The sequence below is a fragment of the Prenolepis imparis genome, unplaced genomic scaffold (genome assembly GCF_030444845.1).
Source record: "Prenolepis imparis isolate NDT839.2.m4 unplaced genomic scaffold, iyPreImpa1.0 SCAF_1, whole genome shotgun sequence".
NCBI classification, from domain to species: Eukaryota; Metazoa; Arthropoda; class Insecta; order Hymenoptera; family Formicidae; genus Prenolepis; species Prenolepis imparis.
The window spans coordinates 21461583-21486153 of NW_028141159.1; the positions used below are offsets into that span (position 1 = coordinate 21461583).

At 35.2% G+C, this 24571-nt stretch overlaps 1 protein-coding gene across 1 annotated transcript in view; it reads right to left on the bottom strand.

Moving 5' to 3' along the window:
• Positions 1-19515: 19515 nt before the first annotated feature.
• Positions 19516-24571, bottom strand: part of LOC145944442 (uncharacterized) — a 50986-nt gene continuing 45930 nt past the window's right edge. The window contains exon 3 of the mRNA XM_083052803.1: positions 19516-19539. Coding sequence (XP_082908929.1) covers positions 19516-19539 — 24 coding nt within the window. The remainder of the gene's footprint in view (positions 19540-24571) is intronic.

Sequence of the window (24571 nt, forward strand, 5' to 3'; positions counted from 1 at the left end):
ACGATCTTTGCAATAATTATAATGAGAAATTAATTAAAAAAGATAAATAAAAAATTTAATTGCGCGAAATAACTATAGGCTAATATAATTTATGGACTAATATATAAAATATATAATTATTATAACATAATTTTATTAAAAATAGCATAATAGTAAATATGTTTTTATATAAAATCAATAATAAAAAAATAAAAGAAAACCTATACATAAGTATATACTATAAATCAATAAGTTCTCACATTTTTAAATGCAAATAAAAAATATTTGTTAAATATTTTTGTTATAATTTTATCATTTCATATGTAAAGCCATTTCTGCAGGTGCTCTTAATATTAACGAATTTTAAATTTTTGTTCCAAGAACATCTCAATATAAATTAAATATATGTATGTCATCTATAATAAACTTTAAAAATCACTTAAACTGTTACGATTTTCCGAAAATAATTCCAATTCTGTTCACGACAATATGATATTTGACTCGGAAAAGTTAAGAAAGAATCTGATATAAACGCACACATCGAACGTCCAAGTCTTTCAAAGTCTTTCAAAACTTTTAGAACATCACAAACTTCCGCTTTTTCAAAAGAGAAGATTGTAGGAAGAAAGCATTGCTAGGAACGGCCGACACTTTCGTTTCAGATCGCACGGCCGTTTCTTTTTCCTATTTCCTTTTTTCGCAAGTGGATACTTCGCCAGCTCGCACCATGCTTCCTTTACGTAATGCCTTGGCTCCTTTCGCCTTGCATTGTGTTGCACTATCTCTACTTGTATTTAATCGTAACATCGACTTTGGAACGAACCAAGCGCCCTTAAAAGGATTAGAGAATTTGTCGGAAGCGAGAAAGTCGTGTAGAAAAGGTATCGCGCCAAATTAAATTTGCACCGAGGAAAAATTCTGAAAGTTAATTCCATATCTTCACAAGAATTTGCGATCAAGAGAGAGAACGAACGGAATTTTCACACTATACATCCTATATCGCGTTTTCCTTTAAATGAAATTTTTGACACGAATAAAGGACTTCTCTCTCCAGGACAGCGAGCGACTGCTGGCATCGGACGTGTACAATATTTTCCTTTCTATCGAAAATCCGTTAGTTGTCCTCTTTCTCCATTGTGTCGTGATAATTCCGTGTTTTTTCTCACAATCGTTTTTTCGATATTTACTCTCGACCGAGGATTTACATCGCGGATTTCTTTGGAGGCAAATTTTCATGGAGATATCACGACATCGGCTTTGGCAGAATCGCGTCGAAGGGGACGATTCTTCTTCGCCGAAAGATTTTTTTTTTTGCCGTGAAAAGAAGAGGTACGATCCATTATTGGAACGTGTCCTTTTAGCCAGATGCTATCGACATTTCCTCCTTTTTTATTATCGCAGATAAAGATTTGTACTCCTCCGCGTAGTTCTCCATTTGCGCGATTGGACAGTTTTATTCGTTGACTAAGATCGTCCGCGAGAAACACTTATTTAAATTCATTTAAAATAGATGCCTTCGAATGCAAAAAATACTATGCAATAACAAGAATAAATTATAAACGTTACAACTACACATGGTAAAAATTAATCACCTGTTAAGTCATTCCATGCAAAAAACGTCAAACAGATAGTCTATTTTTTTATTATAATTTCTGCGACTCTATTATGTGTTTTATCTCTTGAAGAAGGTTATTTAATTAATCTTTGCATTTGGAATTAAAGTATCATAAAATAAGATTGCACAATAATTGCACGCGAGAATAGAGTCAAAATAAATTTTAAAAACTTATTAGGAAAGTATTAATCTCAATTATTTATAAATCGAAAAATATGATATGTATGCACTTAAAGTTTTATGAAATATTTCCGCAATTTCCGTATTGCGCACTACATATTAAAAGGCTTTAAAGATAATTGGACAAAAAAATTCTGTCGCTGTCACGTCATTAGTTAAAACGCGATAAAGCAGATTGCTCGTTATAGAAAAGATTTATATAGAACGTATTACGTATTTAAAAAAAATTGGAGACGCGTTAATAGGATTGGAGAGGCAATTATTACCGTGAAAGTACCTCTCTCGGTACTCTTGATCGGAGAAAAGTTGCATCGCGATAACCCGGTAGAAACGGTCTGCAGCTTGCGAATTAGAATCCTGCAATTTCCTTCCAGGAAATATTCCGAGATGTTCTACGGAGAAAACCGGTTCGCGAGAGGCCAACGCATCCTACGAAAATGGATCTTCGTCCGTTCCCCAACAGGATAGTTATCTCTACGGGAGACCGTTTAACTTATTTTGCACGTTTTCCACGAATGCATCATCGCGGATTAAACGTCTGGTTAAACATTTATATCACGGAATCACGAAGACCCGTATAGTAACGATAACAAGTCGCGTGTTTATGATAATAATAGTGACATCTTAAAATTACAAAGTTAAATTGTTCTCGGCGAAAAGGGGAGAGACAGAGAAAGAGAGAGCAATGTTGATACTACGTAACGTTGGTATTACGTAATATTGGTATTACGCAACGTTGAGAAAATTAACGAAGCGCCAAAGTATTAATTAATTATAGGCAAAAATAATATTTGCAAGAGCTCGTCTTGCGCCTCTATGTAATATGCATAGAAATTTCGGAACCGTACAAATTTAATTAGTTAATCTGCGCGTATCACCTTGCGCAAATTGCGCTGCACAAATAACAGAGATGCCCGCATATAATGCATTTGAGGGGGATTATTAATTTCCGGATCCCATGCGCCGCCGCCGCGTACATCGCATGATTATAATTAAAGCGTGTGTATAATTAAAGCGTGACCAAGGACGGTTAGATAATTAAATCGATGCGCGCAATCCGGCCGATTAGGAGGAGAGTGTTCCATCTATATACACATATATATATTCCTGCCGAAATATATTATTTCTATACCATGTCGCGCGAAATTCGCCATTGGCGCACATAGTGCGAAGCCATTTGCTGCGGGTGCGTCACTTTTAGAGCAAATCCTTCAATGGCGTTTTAATTATCGCGCTCCAGTCTGTATCCCGCAACAGGAGTGTCGCACAATCGCGAGGCTAATGAAAAGTTATAAAGGATAAGTCGATTAATGTAGGAGTCTCTCTCGCGCGCGCCGGTAATGAATCGATAAACAATAAGTTTAATGCGCACGCGACGGTACCGAGTTTCACGACGGTTCACCGTAGTTTGCACAGCGCGGCGAGGCAAACCCAGTTCGCTAACTTTACGGCGACGTAATCACGACACAGTGCGCCGTTCAACGGGGAGTCGTGATCGAAGGAAATAACTTTTTAACTGTGCGAAAGTTTAATATAGTCGACCGGAACATCGCGGATACTCTGTTGATACTGTTGACTGTAAATTGTACTTATTTTGTTTTACATATCCGCAAGTATTCACTATACTTAGACTCCGTCTACACGTAAAGGATAGAATCGTCTTGGCAAGGAAACTCGCGAGAAAATGACGCAAGTAAGCTCGGCATTTGAGTACCCTGTCAACTGGAATTAGCATTTTGATTTAGTCTCAAAAATAACGCGATTAATATTTCAGAGATAAAGATCGAAATAGGCAGAGACACGACTAGCTACAAACTGCTAGACGTATAAAGTTCTAGAAATGAAAGACGTAAAGTAGAGAAAGTCATAGTCTGAAAGACCTCTTCGTCATAACTTAACATCCCTTATCGTAGCAAAAGCGCAGTTGCAACGACACTCCTCTTTCAGGGACCGTCCATCAGTCGGAAGAGCAGATTTTATTGACTCTGAAACAGGCTGTACACTCGCGCTAAGGCACTTTGCCCGAGGACTATGTAGTAGAGGCGGAGGCAGTAAAAGAGAAGGAGGAAGAAAAGGGAAGAATATAATTCTGGTGAACGCCCTCGCTGCCTTGACCTCGGCGACCTCTCGTTGCACTCGTCCGCGACTCGGGACCAGATTCCTTCCAAGCTCCGAGAACGTATACAGAACGCGAGTAGGTGCATGCGGTTGCACCATATGACGCGGCTAGCGAGAGACGATGCAACGATGCAACGATATTTGTCGGTAGAAATAGTAAATATTTTCCGATCTTTAATATCGCGCAAATATATATATAATATAAAAATATATATATATTTATACACTGAGAGAATTTTCTCTTATAATTTACCCTGAAAATCATGGTAATCGTGGAACAATATGATACAGAAAGAATTTTATGAGAATTTCTCTGATTAATATTTATCACAATAAAAATAATATCTATCACAATAAAATATAAAACATGTTTGATTAATGTTGCTAATTTGCATGGTATAAATTAATCAAACATATTTTATATTTTATTTTGTAATAGATATTATTATTTTTATTTTAATAAATAATCATGAAAGAAATTCTCATAAAATTCTTTCTATACCATCTTTCTATATCATTGTCCTAAGATTACCATGATTTTCAGGGTAAATTCTAAGAGAAAATTCTCTCTGTGTATATATACTATATATATATAGGTATATACATATATACATATATATTTTAATATATTTTATATATATATTTTATGATGTATTCGGAGCTTAAATACTTTTGCGGACACATGAGAATAATTCCACGAGTTTATATATATTTCTCAGATGCTACATGTTGACTTAATTATGTCACTCGATGATGCATGGTGCAGCGATTGGATCATATCTCACGGGACGTCCTGTAATCCGATTAACCGATCCTATCCGCCAACGTGACAGGATATTGTGTGGTTATTAACATCCTTGTTTGTTTGTCACACTTAAATTGAGAATATAATAACGCGTATTCACTTTTGATTAAATAATTACACATATTAGTTCTTATAACTAGAGAGAGAAATTTATCCAGTAAATCAATTTAATCTACTAACAAAACAATCGATATAATCAACGAACAGTCAACTTCAATCGACAGTCAACAATGTCGATAGTACATACAATTTTCTCTCCTTCCCCTCCTCTCTTTCTGTCTCTCTCTCTCTGCGTTCGTCCCTATCGTCAATTATCGAAATCATTGCTGATTTCCCGCTGCATCAATTTTGAATCACCCCTCGGCGCTCGAAATATCGAGGGTCCGACGTGATTCTCTTTCGCGCAATAAGGGTCTCGCGTTTTATTATTCCACGAGATGGAATATGAATAAAAAAGGAGAGCAGTCTGTGAGAGTCGAAGGAGCAAGAGGAAGATGCAAGAACAGGGAGGAGAAGAGCGACTTGCATAGAAAGATAATTCAGGTTGCACGGACATCTGTCGCAGCGCGAGATGCAAATTAGTAGGTCCAAAAGAATCCCGCCTCGGGATGACTGCGTTCTTCTCTCTCTTTGCGTAAAAACAAAGTGGCGTCGGTAATAAGCCATAGCGAGTGATGTATATCGGGAAAAAGTTGCAAATTCACGGAGAATTCATCGCGAAGTCGACTTTGCATCGAAATGCAAAGGATGACGCGATTGAGTTTCTGCCAACGAGACAGGCCGACGCGTCTCATCTCCTTATATTATTGACGAAACGATTGCTTTTGCAGCGACGATGAGAGGCTCTACTTGTTGCTCTTGAATGTATGTTTCTCTTTCGCAAAACTACGCTTCGCACAGATCGTAAACAGTAACAATGTAAATACACGCAGTATCTCCGGACTAATTACGCTCGCCGGCGGCTGATCGTGAAATATTTTCACGCAGGTTTAAGAGAACCGCTGATAAATTGCTGAAATCATCCACGCGTTTTCAATTATATATGATAAACAAATTCGATCTCTCGGCGAAGATTGTAATGCTGGTTGATTTCGAGAAGAAAATATGATGGGCATAAAGAATATATTCCTCAGTATCCAGCAAATATCGTGTGTTTTACAGCGATTCCTCGATAAGACTGTAAACTTTTCGCATTTCATCTCTGGGGAAACATCACTGATATTTTGTTTCTTGTATTTTCGAGAGCACGAGGTTACATGTCGCGATAAAGAAAATATTACGTTCTCACATTCGAAAAATATGTTTTTTCTCTGCTCCACGTTCTCGTAAACATGAGCTGTTGCAGTTTTACATTTTAGCAGCCATAAAATTGTCCAGGAACATACCATTGTCCCTCTTTCTTCGCGAATCTACAAATATATCCTTTCAGAAAAATTACGCGCTACTCTCGCTCCATTAAATTTCATGTATATTGTGTGCGAATACAAAATATAAAATATATTTATTTCGCGAAAATATAAAAGCTTAAATAAAACACCAATCCAGTATTTTAGTGAGTCATTACATGTATAATATACATACTTATTCGCGACTTATACGAAGCCGATAGGTACGAGTGGCAAATGGAACATCCTATTCGCATAGTATTGATTATACTCGCAGCGGTTGCATAATTGAGGAGTTTCCTGAAGGAAGGGAAAATTGTTGCAGCATCGAATTTTAGGTGTAATATTTTACGGAGAAACGCTATTATATAAAGTTTTCGAACTAGTAAGTGGAAAAAGAAATAGTTACATTTCTCCGCTATACTATCACATAATAATAAATCGATGTGACATTTTTCCGAGAAAACAAGCTCTGAAAATTTCACCAAAGTTATTCAAAAATAAAGACTTCACAGTGATCGCTTTAACCTTCGACCTTAAAAGTGTCACAGACACTCTCTGTTGAAAATTCTTTCGACAGAATCAATTTGATTAGCCAAATTTCTCACTCGGATATATCCGCGTGTTGAGCTCAGCGATTTTCTCTTTTCTCTTCCACAGAGAGTTCCCAGGCGACACGTCGCACAATATTAAGCCCGATTATATTTCCCTTCTCTCGCGTTTTCAGAAAGTTACCCTCTTTCTTTTTTTTTTCCTGCGGAAAGGACGACGCCATTGCGGAAACCAATAAATCCATTGAACGTACGTCAGCCAAGTCAGTGTGCGCGAGGGAAAATGTTAAAAGAGGAACCGCAGGGAAGAACCGCGGACCCATAAAATTTCCCGGCGAAGTCGTTCCGCATTTACGGTGGCCCATAAACATGGGAAAACGTCGTTACACCCGTAGCGCCGCTACGAGAGGATTTTACGATAGTATACCTGCTTCTCTCCCCTTTCACGACCCTCGTCGTTCTTTCGATCCGCCCCCCGATCCGAAATTCGCGCCAATTCGTTGCATTCCGCGCGTGCGAGAAATAATGCACCCCTTCGATCAATCGCCGGATAATTTCCGCGTTTTCACGCATGCTTCTTCCGAGAACAAGTTCATTATTATATCGAGAGAGATATTACGGACATTTCCTAGAACCTACTTCTACACGAAATCATGATATCGGCAACAAAATAATTAGAAGAGATTATTTCTTTAAATGTCTGTATCATCTAGTAAATTTATTATATTTTAAGATATTTATTTTTTGAATTTGTATAGGTGGGTTGCAATCTATAAAAATGCGACACAATTTTTTGAATTGTCAATCTTCGATTGCACATTTTTGCACGGACTTTATTTTTATTATTTTAGTATCATAATGGAGTTACGTTATAGAATTTGACGAATTACCTTACATAATTTATTATAACTTTTAAAATACTTTCTTTAAATTTGTGTGGGGTTATCTTATTTGTATAGGGGTATTTTTTCTTTAAATTTGTGAGATGCATTTATAAAAATGCGACACAATTTTTTTTAATTGCCAATCTTTGATTTGCACATTTTTGTACGGACTTAATTTTTTTATCTTAATTATCTGAATATATCGTATGCGCAGTAAAATTATAGAATTTGACGAATTATCCTACATAATTTAATTATGCATAATAATTATGATATGACGTAATATCAAGATCCTTTCATATCACGATTTAAATGAAGGAATTAACAAGGAGGAAAGTGAAAGGATGTGCGAAACGTCACTTTGTCGATTCCAATTTATCGGTATTATTACCAACATGAAACGTGAGAAGCTTATTTGTCCCAGTTACACAGAAAAAGAATCCCTGATAACTCGAGAAAGGATCGTCAAGATTCTGCGCGAAGAAAAGGGGAGGCTAATGGCTATTACATCTCCTTCAAGCATTAAAACGATATTTATTTGGGCTTTTCAGCGGCGAGATTTTCACGTAATTGGAGAATCGAGCAAAATATCGACGTGATTTCTTTTGTACTGATAAATCTGACACAAATGCTCGTAAACACATTTCATTCGTAAAATAAAAAACAGCAAGAGAGAAAAACACAGAAAGCAATATAAACATATTTAAATTTTACAATAAAATGTCGTCTCTTTCTAAAATGCATTTGTGTAAAACTTTATTTACACTACTGGAGTTAATATCGTTAATAAATCAAATGTTAAAATTAAATTAAAATTAAATAACCCCAACAATGTCTGAGATAATTTAAATTCCGTTTCCCTTCGATATATTACTTAGAATGAAAATTACAAGGAGAAAGATAATAGTTGTAAACTACGACTGGATTACAAAAGAGCAAAATAGAGGGAAATTGCAGGATATCTCGGAGCGTCTTTAATCCGCTATGATCTACACACACATACATACACACACATACATACACACACATACATACACACAGTGACCAAGAATAATGGGTGGAAATCGCTCGATCGAATCGATTTGACGGTGACGCTATAATTAAACGTCTGGAAATTGTATCACGGCAGCGCGCGCGTTCGTGGGAACGCGAATGTTGCACACGTGGTACAGACGTGTGCTTCTCGTCACTCACACGCGTACAAAGCGAAGGCCTAAAGACTTTAATCGGTCGTAAAAGTAGCTAGCAACAAGTGGGTAGAGCTTTGCGTCTCCGAGAGCTTCGTCTGACGCGACGTAACTATAGATCTACGAGCTGGAAGAGACAATAGCTCAGGGAAAGAGTCATCTCCGTATTGACGATAAGTAAAAGAGGCGACATTCCGGTTATTCTGGATCTTGAAATCTTTCCTCGCCGCGAATCGTCTCGTCTCTGTCATCGGTAATTAATTAATGGAAAAGTAAGAGAGAATTATTGATTTTGAAAATTCATTAATTATATATTGATTAAAAATGTTTTCTTCTCATATAAATCGCAACAGTTTTCCAAAAGTATCCTTTATTCAATGATCGTGATTATCCAGAAGTCAATGAGTATATTTTGAATATTATTAGTCTTATTAATTCTATTTAATTCAAACTTCTTAATGTCATTAAATTCTATTCATAATTTTTGTTAAAATGGAGTCACTTAACGTTTGTGCACATTTTCCATAAGAAAATAGAATGAAGATTCTCTACAAACGTTTATAAATTCTACTTCCTGGACATATACTTAGGCAGGCTATGATTTTATTAATATCGTAGATGCATGTTATGATTGATTTTATCAAGAAGCGGAAGTGGAATAGCACATTAATGTATAATCACGAATTGAAAAGGAATAAAGCCATTTGTATATCAAATATCTTCTTCAAGCTATAGGGCGGATGTACATACATATATGAACTACCCTAGTTTCATCGATCGCTCAACCCGCCATTCCCCAGCCATTCCTGCTTAAATTTAAATTACGCGTATATGAAGTCGCGTACATGCGAGACTAATAAATTAAGAGGTATATGATAAAGTCAATACAAACTTATACGAAAACGCCTAATTGCGAATAATTATTGGAGGTGAGAGAGATGAGAAATAGCTTAAACTACCGAAAACTCTGCAAATCGATCATACCTCATCAAGTTACAAGAAAAGAGCCTAATTATTAGGAAAATACGGCTCCCAAATTGTTAATTGCTTCATTAGATGCCGTCTATAATCACGCACACAAATCCATTCCTCGTCAATGGTGGGTCTCTTAATGTGTTTTCGCTAACGTGCCTATCTATTCCCCTCCTTCTCCCTCGCATACTTCGCAGTATTGCTCGAAATACCATTCGACTATTTCACTAACGACGTCGTCGACAATTACCATCATTCGCTATCAGACGGTGGCGATAAACAAGCGCCGTCGCTTTCACAATGAAACGGTGTGCCGCCGTTCTCTACTTGACGTAAAGCAATTATTATCCTCGTCCTCGTTGTCGTCGTCTTCGTCGTCGTTTCGGAATGGTATGGATTTTACGCGGTGGATCCCTATGCATATTCGGACGAATCTCTCATAAATGCATCTCGACGCTCGGTCGAATTCGTCTTTCACAGCTTTTCGCGAGTTCTCCCGATCACGGACGAATAAATCGATCATAATAGAATCGATAAGTAGAAAAAGGATCACTCTTTCTTATCTCGCAACGTCCAGGTAAAGCCGATTTAAATTCCGCTTGAAACGACGCATCGTTTTCGCGAGCAGAGGACGGTTTATTCAAGTGGGAATAATTAACGAACGAGATTTTCGAGTGAAATATCAAAATTAACCCTCCGTCAACAATCTGAGTCTTTTAAGGCACAAGCAAATTTCTATTCTTTTCGAATTGCTTTGTTCAAATTTCTCTTTGTATAAACAATTGGGTTTAATATTTAGCTTTAAAGTCTATTGAATATTGTAATAGAGATATTAACAAATAATCCAGAATTTTTTGAAACTCTAGAACAAAAATACATATAATATAGGGTGAACTTAAAAGATCCAGTTTGCTGATGACGTTAGTAAAAAAATCATTGCTGGCAGAGGGTTAAATTAAACAATATATCATTTTCACGAGAATATAAAATATAAACGACGTAATTATTTCTGTTAGTAATAATTGCTATTCTTTCTAGGGAATGTTTCGTATCCGAATTGTTAAAAAAAAAACTTGTTCGTCCGCGCTCTAATTTTATTATTATCGGCCGTTCAGAAACGTTCCGGTTTTCACAAACTGCCGCGCTAATTATTATCATTTCTATCGAGACCCGCGAAAGGACGACACAAGCCAGTTCTATGTCATTTCAACAATAAATTGCACCGTCCAACGCAGACGGTGCATTGCGCCGCAGCTGTCGCAGACGCTGCTGGCAGCCATCTCTCGTGTATATGTATATACATACGTTCGTGTATATATCAATTGATATAGAGACAGATACAGACAAAAAAAGCGAGAGAGAGGGAGTAATACATATAAAATACAAGCGTTATATAAGTATGTCTACATACATCATATTTCAATTATATCAATAGATAAAATCGTCTATATATCGAGCACACAAACCGATGATGCTGTTCTTTAACCCTTTGTACGTATATCTACCTCGAAGCAGTTTATCGCTTGCAGATTGAACACGATACATTAACAATTGGGGTAACTGTTATGCGTATCAACGAGTAAAATAAAATCGGGGAGCTTAGGGTACCTTGTTACTTTGACATATCACCATCTTTAAAATTTGAGCTGTTGATTTTATTTTAATTTTCAAAATACGATAATTGTATCAAACTTAACATTTTTCAAAAAAATGGTTTTATTAAAAATTTTAGAGCCTATATTAGTTGAATAAAATTTAAAGTTAAGGTTTTTATTAATATATACATTATCAGTAAAGGACTTCGATATTTATCGTGGTTGAAATTAACTGTTCTTCTCTCTCAACGGTAGATGATGTAAAAACAGAATATCTTTTTACCACAGAAACCCTCATATGTAACACATGGCGATGTTTACGCCATCGAGAAAAGAGTTTAAGACCATTCGTGGGTAGTTGAGATAAGAAGTCTTAAATATCGCTCCTAAGAGTAGAAAATACGTAGAACATCAATTCCTGACATCCTATAAAAAGGGGATGCTATTTAACTAATGCATACAACTTCTGGCAATAAGATAATTTTAAAAATACAAGTAAACAGAATGTCATTTGTTTTTATTTTTTTTAAACGATAAATCCTAATATCCCTTGACATTCTTTCGTTAAGAAAAATTTGTCCCTAAATTGAGCGAAGGAACTCTGGTTAAGGAAACATCCGGTGGAGATCTAGGACACCCTGCATATCGGGAGAAGAAAACCACTATGGTAAGTCTCGCGTCGCGTAGACGAAATTGAAGACATCGCGTAGAAGAGAAAGACCCACTTCCGGTGCGCGCGGAAAAAGAAGACGCTAAAGCGCGCGGTCACTTTTATCCTTTCAGGATGATTACCGGGATACGAAGGGGAAGCTAACCCACCCGCCACCCTCGCCGAGCTTCCTTTCGGTATTGCGCCATTGTGCGCGAGCTCGCGCGCCACTTTAGAGGGAATATGCTCTTAAAGATAATGGCGCGGCGGTATCCCCGTGGATGTTATTAAGTTCTTCCTTCCTCCCGCTCGCCACCTTCCTTTACCGCAGAGCATACGCTCGCCCCGACGGGAACGGATTGATCCTGTTACGCTATGTACAACCTGAATTCGTTTTTCTCGAAGACAAAGGCGTCCTCTCTTCGTCCTGGACCGCGGATGTACCGAGAAATTTCCTCGGAATCAAGATAGGTCACGATTCGACGACTGTTTTCCGTTACCCAAGGTTTATTCGCGTTTTTTTTCGCTCGATTTATTGTAATAGTCAACCCTTATACGGCGAACAATTCCCGAGAGTTACGATGTCACTTTTATCGCGATATTATGCAGTAAATTTTATCGCGATGAGATATTATCATATAATAAATTATGAATTTCGCAAGTTATTTCACATTTATCGAGCAATTAATATTCTACCTTACGCGATATTCATAAATATTACTTTTATAAGAGGCTCTTAAAATGTCCGCATCATTTTATATCTCCGCGTGAACGATCTTTTTCGATCGATATAATTTATTAAAACCTATTGTTTCACATGACGAAAATTTATGCGCATTAAGTAAAATAATTATATAAACTAAAGATAAAAAATGTAAGATTTAATTTAATCCTGAGACCAACGTATATGTATGTATGTAATATACTATTTACATAAAGTCGTTTCACTAATAATGAACGATCGATGTCTCGTGTCAAATAAAGATGAAAGAAATGAGAATGTATATATTTTATAATATGCATACTGAGAAAGGGGGAAGAATATCTGCAGCTTGCAAAAATTTCGGCATAATTCAAGAGCACTCGTCTTTTCGGTTGCTTTCCACACATGCGAAGTTTAGCAATAGTCGAGTATCAACTACCTATACTTGAACGGAGAAGACAACGAAAATGTATATAATCGATTATCTGTATTATACGCTGATATCTCTCCATATATAATATTTTGCGTTTGCAAATTTTGTACAATAAAGATGTAATAAATTGGATAGATTATCATCGATGCGTGTGCACGGAGAAACAGGCTGCAAAATATTCGTTAAAATGTATCGCCGAAATTCCTTTTATTTTTAACACGTCGTTAAAAAATTGACATTTCATGGATTTAATGTTTGTTAACGAGAAAATTTTTAATTTCAAAAAGTTTCATACTGTCAATGCATCGTGACAGCTAATAAAAAATCGCACAGATGATTACGTCGCTATATCCATCGGTAAAAGCTTCCTAAGGCAGAATTAATTATCGTATATAAATAGCTTTGCGCAATAATGGAAAAACAAATATCTAAAAGGCAGAAATTTCTATCGCAGTCAACCGAAGCTTGACATTTACAGACGCGATTCGCGTAATAAACCTTTTCCGCCAGTAGCAATTTTCTTCACAAAGAGAGAAAGAATTAAGGAGATGAAATTTAATATTCATTATTAATAATTCCCCGTTCTCGTGCTTATGAGAAACAGCAGGTTCGAAAATGTAGCTCAAAGGGCAGCGACACGATGAGGAAATCGATGACTATCTAGGGGATGATAACCACTTGCCCTTTGCCTCTCTCCCCGCTGGGGCACGTGAAACCGACGGCCAATTAATAAAAGGACCGTGTCGAGATTACGCCGAATTGTAATGCGGTCGAAATAATTACCGAATTCGACGGACCGATTGATGGGCGTGCGTTACCTGGCCCGTGATAAATTATTCGCGCAATTGGACGAACCGCCAAGCCGATGTAATTGCGTTCGCGTCGCTGCCGGCCGCGACCGATAATGTACGCGAAACGATGTTAAATGCATGACAGAAAGAACGACTCATATTTTATGTACCAGGGACACACACAGGGATGTTTGTAGTGACATAATGACACTATTTAAATATATCCCGCGACAACTAAAGATCCAAGATTGTCACACATAGCAATATATAGTTCATGGCCGAAAATCGTGCGTATTTCGCCGCAAGCAATTTTCAGAATGATTATTTGTGTCAGAATTTACAAACTATTAACCCCATTAATTGTGCATTTAATCATATATGAGATTAATAGCGATAATAATATCGAAGAAAATAATAAAGTAATGAAATAATAAATAAATTTAATATAACAGTAGATCTATTTTTTTTATAAAATTATTAGATATATATATATATATATAAATTTTCAAAATTTAATTTTTTTAAAAAGGAATAAAACATTGTATTAAAATATTTCATATGCATATATATATTTAATAAATTTTAATATAACGCTATCTTATCCCCCTTCCTAAAAAATTGAGATTAATTTTCTCGAAAAAATTCCCTGTTATTTTAATTCATTTGTTATTTCATAATTTATTTCCCAAAATTATCATGACATTAATATCATATATGTATAATAAATAATACCAAGAATATAGGGCCAAGAGTTAATAAGCTTTGAGTTATAAGTAATTCTAAAAATTATTTAAGAGTTGTTAAGAATATTTTATAATTTTGATATAAGGTAAAAATTTTTACATATACATACACAATTATGGAATATTCTAATAATCTTTTAAATTATTATTAATATTGCTGTTATTAATAAGCTGATGTCCATTATTCGTAAAACTTTATATAAAAATATGAAATTTTTATTTATTTTTTTTAATTATAATTATTTGTATTTTAATTATTATCAAAATACGTAAGGAATTTTATCTCCCTTATAAATTTCATTATGTCGAATCTATCACAAAAAAGATAAAAACAACATTTTTTTCTTCTTAACTAAATTTATCAATTAGATTAGAATATATCAAGGGATTCTAGATTCCGTCGACGATAAAAAAGCACGGACGGTGCTCCAACCTCGTTAGATAGATGAGCTTGAGTGTCGGGTCGACGCGCGGCGAAGGTCATTTCTCCTGTGTCCTCCCTTTCTCTTTGTACGCTCGGAGAAAGGGCTCCCAAGAGGAAGGAGAGATAGCGAGTTAGCTCCCGGCAGACTTTCCCTTTTCCGTTCGTAGGAAAGTCGGACGTGAGCGAGCAACTTCCGGCTGGGTACTGAATAGAGAGGGTGGACGGCGCTCTCACCTTTATTTGCCCCGTGGATGAGATCCCGCTCCCTAAGGGCAAAAGAAAGGGGGACGAACGACTCGTATCGTGGTTGGTGCTTCTCTCGACAACGAATAATCGATACTCGAATCATTTGAGATATCTTTCGAACAAAAACTTTCAAGCTACTCGCATTTCTGTTTACTTTTAATCCTTCGACACGAGAATAATTCGAATAAAAGTTTTATTATCAATGTTTCATTGATTTTCCAGACGAGAAATCATGTATTTCATTCAAATTCTAATAAGAGTATAATTATTTTAATATTTCCGAATGTTTCGATTTTAACTTGTATGTTTGAAAAATAAAGTTTTTAATCATAGCATAAAGGATTTTGCAAAATTTCGCAACTCTATTTTCTTTCTTCCACAAAAATATCTTTTTCGTGCCTTTATAAAGAGTACTTGCTAAAAATACGCCATTTGAAATTGGAAAGAGCGTATGATGGGAATAAATTACCTCAAAATCATATGACACGTAAAGTTGCGCATTCCAATCGTGGCACGAAGTGTCGAAAATTTGCAATTTTCATTTGATAGCCAAGATTTCTCTATGAAAGTAAAAATATGATTGAATTTTTCGAGATACTCCCTAGGGATACTCCAAAGAGGACCTTTCGCGTCTCGTCGGTGAAAAATATCATGACCTCGATGAGAAAGGAGCGAATACTTTTGCGGTTTGCGAAATCGCGTATTCCACTCACGATCCCGTCGCTGTCGGTCGGTCGCTTTTCTTTTCCTCTTGAAAAACTCATTTCGGCCGAAATGCCTCGTGTTGCGTATCGATTTAACCGCGTCTCTCATGTGCTTTCAACATAATTCGCGTTTCAATGAGAAATATATTTGAATCTGAATGTATTTATCTTGGAAAATTATACGAATTGAGATACGAATTATAAACTGTTGTATTAAATATATAATTTGAAAAACTTACGAATTTACTTTGCCTTTGATTTTCATAAATTAAAGCAATAACATGATAAATTCTGCGAACTTTGCTTAACGAATTGAATGTAAAGCACTGCATGTGTAAATCAATGTTTGTGATTTCCATTAGAATGCGAATGGGAGTATCGATTTTCCTTTCACACACTAGCCGTGAAAAGTTCACAATAGATATACATTATTTTCTTCGGGCGAGAAGAAAGATTTTACAAGACATTATCTAAAAAATATGTGCGAAAAAGTTCTAATGAAATTCTAATGAAAAATCTTCAGAGAGAAAAACTAACATCGCATTTGGAACATATCATGCGTTTCTATCACTTAAAAAACAATTTCGGGATACACACATAGTTATCAATTGTGGTTGGGAACAATGCGCGCAAAACAGCGGTCGAATAGCATTTTAATAGCGATTAGATGATTTATAAACTCTCATCGTGGCGCGATATTTGTCTCCGAATTTGCTTGACACATGGAAATCAAATCGTTTGCTGTATTGACAATTCAACAGCTCCGATCTGCATCGCATATGGTTACTTGTCATTAATTCATGTCTCAGTTAATGCATGCAGAATGCATCCCAACGCGCACCTGACGCAAACAATCAGTGAATTCACTCTTTTCCATTATTTTCATTTAATACACTTGGTATTTTCCCTATCACAATAACCTCTTATTATATATTAATAGTATATAAAATATAGATATAATAGGAAAAGAGAAAAACTGATGCAAAGAATTATGGAGCATCAGGAATTATTTTATAAAATCTGTTAAAAGGTATTTAAAAAGTTGAATTATTAAAAATTATTCTCTTTTTCTCGTCTTGTATCTCTTTCTTAAAAATTATTACATTGTATAAAAGATTCTCTATACACGGAGAAAATATTAAAAAATATTATAGTAAAATTATAATATATAATTTTTGTAATCGTGGAATTTTATGATTTCTCTTATATGTTAATATAAAAGAAATCACAATATTTTTATTCAATAATATTAGTTGCTTTCCATTTACATCAAAACTCAGATAAATCTCACTTCTGTCTTTCTTCAACATCCATGTTAAAGAAAGACAAAAGTGAGATTTATCTGAGCTTTGATGTAAATGGAAAGCACCTATTATATATGCATTATATTTTACAAAGGAGTATTGTAATTATTCAAATATTATAATGCACAAATAAATGCATAATTTACCATTTTTATAAATAAATATCTTAATACCATTATATATATACCAGCTTTACAATAAATATTGTAAAAGAAAATGTATTTTTCATATAAGTTGTAAAATTTTCTCCGTGTGATGATTTTCAAACAATAATACTCTTGTGTGATTGGAAAAATATTCAGTTACAATATTTCTTTAGTGAATTGAGCACTTATATAATTCGAGGTTAAAAATTCGCTTTGGATGATTTATAATTCGCAATAAAAAATTTAAGACAGAATTCTATTTATAATTTTATATGCGACATATATTCTAACGAATGCATATCCTGATGTGTGTTTTTTCTTATACAACACAAAATTATAAATGGAATAATATCTCGTATATTGTCACAAATCCCTTTCTAAAAAAGGCATGTTAAGTTAAGGCGTTAATTTGTTAATTAAATTTTAAAATAATAATATGTTAAAAATATTAAAATAGTAATATGTTGTAAATAATATGTTATAATACTTTAAATTCGATTAATATTTTTTGACAGAAATCAGCTGATAACTATCAAAAATATTAATCGTGTTTAAAGTATTATAACATATTATTTAAAACATATTATTTTATTTTATTTTATTTTAAACAAACTGTCAAACTACTAACCCTCGCGATGACAAATACTTGCGAGAATCGACTTAACATGCCTTTTTTATAGACAGAGATGTTATAATACTTTCAATTCGATTAATATTTTTGACAATTATCAACTGATTTCTGTCAAAAAATATTAATCGCGGATAAGGTATTATAACATATTATTCAAAACATACTATTTTAATATTTTCAACATATTATTATTTTAAAATTTAATTAGCAAGTTAACGCTTTATTATCAGCTAATTTCTATCAAAAAATATTAATAAAGCGTTAATTTACTAATTAAATTTTAAAATAATAATATGTGTGTGAAGCTAGCATATAATTTCGTGGAAACTCATAAATAATTAAGAATTCTGGCTTTATTTCCAATAATTCTACTATTAAAGATAAAGCCAGAACTCTTAATTATTTATAAGTTTCCACAAAATGAGACGCCAGCTTCATACACCCCCATTACCGCTATAGAAATATTATAAAATAAACAATTTTTCACTCACCGATACGTGCAATAGCAAAGTTGTCGTACAGCGCACTGATCTGAAAACAAAATATTCAAATTATGTATATACATGTGTGTGTTTGTGTATGTGTGTATGTGTGTGTACAGGATGTGTTTTGAAAATTTAGAAACGATCGAATATCTTAATGCAATTTAGAAAAAAAATGGTTAGGGTTAGGTTAGGTTTTTATTTTGCATACCTCGTAGTTGCCCCGCTGTTGCCCGATGCCTCCCCGGGCCTCCTCCTCCTCTCTTAGTCCATGGTAGCACTCACGACATTCGCGAAAATACGAATAATTACCGATCGCCCGACACTTTACACGGCACTCCCGACACGACGCGATACATTGCGCAATGAGAAAAAACGATGAGCAAACTCGCGAATAATCGCACGAATCAACGTCCGTTCGACACTCGAGGATCTCGCAGTCAAGCAGCAGTGCACCTGTAACAAATAAAATATTATACATATATAGAGAGATACTTAAACAAATATAACAAAAATTATATGTTTCTTAAAAGCAATATTATTATATATTTATTTTGCTTACCTTTTTTGCTACCTACAATTGCCCCAGTGCCTCCCAGGGTCTCCTTCTCCTCCTCTCCTATTACAAAAGCTTACCTGTAATAACAAATAAAATACATATATATAGAGATACTTAAACAAATATAATAAAAATTATGTGTTCCCCTTAAAAGAAATTATATTTTATATTCAATTTTTGCATACCTTACAGTTGCCTCGATGTTGCCCGATGCCTCTCCAGGCCTCCTCCTCCTCTCTTGGTCCATGGTACCACTCGCGACACTCGCGAAAACACGAATAATTACGATCGCCCGAAACTTTACACGGCACTCCCGACGCGACACGTGAATCGCACGCGTATTTCGCGTACATTGCGCAATGAGAAATAACGATACGAAAACTATAATCGCACGAATCGACGTCCGTTCGACACTCGAAAATCTCGCAGTCAAACACGCGCGCACCTTGCTACCTGTAACAAATAAAATAAAATAACATATTACTATTTTAATTTTTATAACATATTATTTTAAAATTTAATTAGCAAATTTTCGCTTTATTAATATTTTTTGACAGAAATCAGCTGATTAATGTGTGAATTTGCTAATCAATTTTTAAAATAATATGTTATAAAAATTAAAATAATAATATGTTTTAAATAATATGTTATAATATTCTTGACAGTTATCAGCTAATTTCTGTGAAAAAAATATTAATCAAGAATAGGGTATTATAACATATTATTTACAACATATTATTTTAATTTTTTACTATATTATTATTTTAAAATTTAATTAGCAAATTAACGCTTTAATTAACTAAATTCTGTGAAAAAATATTAATCGAGTTTGAACAAATTTTACATTATTTTTTTAAAATATCATTCTTTTTAATATAAAATCGAAGAACGGTGCGCGCGTAGCACGCGCTTATATTGTTCTAGTTATATAAATTATCCAAAATAGGTTTCAAATCCTTTAAAACTTTAGCCTTAAAAAAAAATAAAGCATATGCATACTTAAGTTTAGTTGACATTGTGCGTTTGAATATTGTTTATTACGATATGCCATGATCAGAAGTTCTATGAAGTATATATCATCTTTAATATTGTATTTCTCTCATTCTTGCTTACTTAAATTTTTTGAAACCAAAAGAATATAGTTTATGGCTTAATAATGTGCAGATTATATGTATTATACATATTGTGCATAAATAGATTATATAAAACTTTTATATAATTATACGATGTCAGTTGTACACATATAGTAATCTTCACTTAAAGTTTAATTTTCAGACGCCTAATGTAACTATTTCTCTTTTCTCTTTCTTGAAAGGATAAAATTAAACAGCAAGATAATTGCAAGTGTCATTTCCGTTTCAAATTTAAATTGTACAGCTGTCGCATGTACAAAACATTTGATATTAAGTGATATTTCAAGAGCAGGATATTTCTAATTAAAAGTTTCATATTAACACGTATTATAAAAGAGTCTATTATCAAACAATCTATAAAAGGTCTTAACGTTTATTTGCAAAATTTATTATTTTTGTATAACTATCTTTTATAAACAACGCTCTTTTATATAATTTTCTTTACAATTGCGCTTCTCTTTGCATATTTCGCGAAAATTAACACTTTCGAAAATACCGTGCCGTCTATCTCGAAAGGACCGCTGAAATATTCATACGCAGATATTTTCGTTCGGACGGTCGTTTGCATCTTCGTGTCCCGCCGCGATCCTACCGGCTACGTCAGGATGTCGCAGTGCGGTATGCACGTGCGAGCCAATGAAAGAAACCGGACATTACCGCGCCGGTATACGAAGCCTTGAAGTTCCGGCCGCAGCTTTAAGCCGCGCTCGCACAGCAGATCCCGAGGGCTTAAACGGCATAAATAAGCTGCCGAGGAAATGCAGATGTACATAGAAAGCTTACGCCTCTCACAATCGCTCTTTAACCTTACCGGATAAAGAGCGCTCAGAGGAAAAAAAATCTTCGATCTCGCTTTTCGCAAATGTCACCTTCCTCGCATATATTCCATTTGTTCCATTGTTCATTCTAAATTATATCACGGATTAAAAAGAAATTAAACAAAGTTGAATAAAGATTATTGGAAGCAAGTCAAATGGATATTTTCGCTATTCCATTGTTTTATCGAATTAATAATTTAATTATTTCGAGCGAGAGAAAGAGAAAGAACTCCAAACTGTGGTAAAATTTATAGAACATATTTATCATAAATTATACGTTGTTCGTGTATTTCTGAGACTGCTCTTCAGCGCGAGCACACTTTTGCCTCAACTTTAACCTTTTTTATAAGAGAAGCGACCTATTTCAAAACAGGGCCTAAAACACAGTTGGCATTTGCAATGAGAAATCGGTTCCCTTTATACGTAGAGCGAGGTTACATGATTTCTTAACCACGAATAATAGTCCTTTGTTTTCCCGTGGGTAATCTCGCTCGTTCTCCCGAGAATTGCTAAGGGAGAGGAGGATCGACCGTATTGTCGGTCCGCGTATTCCCCAGGTTGCAGCCCTATCCGCGATCGTCTCGGACCGGTAACCGGTGCCGATATACACAATGTCAGGGAATCGCCTCAATTAACGGCGTAACCGTGAGCCATTGTCTCACCTCGGAACACATACAGTAGCGCCCTGTATTGCCGCACGCTCGAAAACGGAGCGAACCTTGCGAACGCGACACACTGTGGCCTAACATCCGATGTCCAATAATCGCCTCTGTGCGGAGCAAAACGCTCCCGATCGATCTTCTCGATAGCCTAGGTACGTATACATTCGTAAACTTACAATCGACTGGTAGACTAATTATAGGGAAAAAGGGGGAGAAGTGAGGGGCAGTATAATGGGAATCGTTCCTTTCCATTGGCTCGATATATCGCGGTCATCAAGTCGATATTGCTCAAGATATAATTCCGATATTCCGAAAAAAATGTCGATCCTAATTTTAAAAGACTTTCTATGCGAGATACTGACTATGATATATTATGATTCTTTATAAATTTTTTTTAAACAGTCATTCAAGTATGAAGATCCTTTTCATAAACTTCGTGCAAAAGTCGAGAAGAGATTTACTCAACACGGTGAGCTCAAAAGTGATTTTCGTGGCGTTAAAATCAATTTTCGCTCATTGATATGCTCGCTTATGAGGGTCGACACGGAAAAATCTCGATTAGATATCTCGAAACGATATCTGTTACATCGACAGCGACCGAAAAGCCGATGTCGAAACGTTCGAAAAAGAAAAAACCCGAGAAGAGTCGGCTGTTGCCTCGCTCCAGTGATTTTTCGAGGGTTTGTCGCTTCTGTTTCCCCCCTCTTTCCGCGCTTTTATCCTGGAAGGAATTTAATCAGACTACCCTTCGAATCGAGTCGACTCGAACCAAATTGAATCGAATGGCTTGTACCGGCAGGGGCGAGAATTTCTCGTGGCGAATGAAAAGACACCCTCGCGAAATATTTGACGAGTTTGAGCGAAAATAGCGAACCGCGCAGGAAGATACAGAGAAGAGAGCGAAGGAAGAGAGGAAGGAAGATACCGTATTTCCGCCGACGATAAATTTTCCGTCGGTTCCTCGAGGATTGATCGAGGCAGCTCAAATGAATACATTAAAATCAGTTAGAACATACATATCGAAAAAGTTTTCCTTCTAAAAAATTTATCGAATAATTATTAATCTTATATTATTACACAACAATCATCGTATGGAGAAAGTATACATATATGTAAAAAAATTTTAACAAATAACATCTATCAATTAACTCGATCAATGAAATCGTTGTAAACTAGCATTAAGAAGGAAACAAAATTTTGCAAATAAAATTTATATTATTTATTGACAATCTGTTGAAGGCCAGTTTTACCCTGGACAGCTAATTCAACTTTACAACAGACGCGTTTTCATGCTAAGAATACACGACCTGGCACAAAACTAGAGCAATATTTTATGTAATTATTTCTCGACTTGTGGACTGCCTCGAGCGCCGCTTATTTTCCCTTCCTTCTATATTGTTTCCTCCTTTCCCGCCTCTCTTTCCGCCGTTTCCACGCTAATTCAAAATACCGTGTTTCCTCATTTAAGCGCCAGACGATGTTTTTAGAACATTAAGAGAATAAATGATCGTATTCTATTACTATGCGACTAACAGATATTCTGTTTCTGAATGAAACAGTGAATTCGGCAAAGTAAAGCTAATTAACGATAAAATATTATATCCAATATCTAATCAAATTATACATCTTTTGAGAGAAGCAAAATGAAAATTAAATAGACTCTTCGTAAATTAACATGAATCCTCGTTATTTCACAGTGTATAATAAAGAGAATCGTATAGCCAAAAAAAGATCTGTAGATTAATAATTTCAAGGCATCAGCTAAAAATATAAATTGCGTATGTGCATATCTAGAATAGATCAAAACATCACAAATGTAGCTCAAAAAAAAAAAATAAATAAATAAAAAATCTCGTAACAATTTTAAAGCCTGGTTTATTCGCGAACAAAGACTTCTCCCTCTCGCGAATCCGTGATTAGTCGCCCTGGGTTCCGAATATCGTCACCAATGAAGTGCGTTTTATTCCATCAACCTCGTTCATTGTCGCCGAACTCTGCCGTCCTCGTCGCAAATAAGAAATAACGATGCCACGCGTTTTTGCGTGGGTTGTCGCGCCGATGAGAGAGCGAAATGGAATTTCGTGGGATTAATTGAGAATCACGCGTCGACGTATATCGTTTCGATTGAGTTTCGATTTTATTCCGCGCGTGCGACAGAATATACGCGAATAGAATACGATCGACGGGTTGCATCGGGATACAGAAAATGTCCAAATTCTAGCTTCCATCGTCGAAAGAATCAAGTTTGTAGTTTCCCTCTCTTTCTCTCTCTCAAAAACTTGTTCAATTCAATTTCAGTCGCGCGACACAATAACATGCAATTACACGCGTGTGCACGCACAATTATTGTATGTTCGTTTGTATGCTAACTATTGCTATTTAAACAGCTATTTCGAAACCAAACCGCACCAATTTAGCCCCGAGAGTCAGGACGATTCAGGGGAGCAGCTAACATTTTCTCTTCACGAGCAACTTAACACTTTAAAACCTGACTCTGCTAGTAACAGTATTCCCCAATTGGCAACAAACCGTGAATGTGATTTTAACCTTTCACGGCTATTGTGTAATTTATCTGCGAGGAGACTATTTACATCGCCGCACCTTTATAAATAAAAATAAATATAAAATAAAAATAAAATATATAACTAAATGAATGCATTTCGAAATATCGATTAACGCGAGTTTTTTTCCGATAATAATTTTCAACTGTTTAGTGTTCGCGAAAACATTTAACAAATTATAAATTCATACTTTAATTAAAACGCATCGAGAAACGCTTTAGTACGTTCTTTAGAAATTCTGTTCTTTGATATTTTTGGAGGATGCTTCTGTGAGTATGCATTCATGTGTTTCTAATTCCGACTGATGAGCA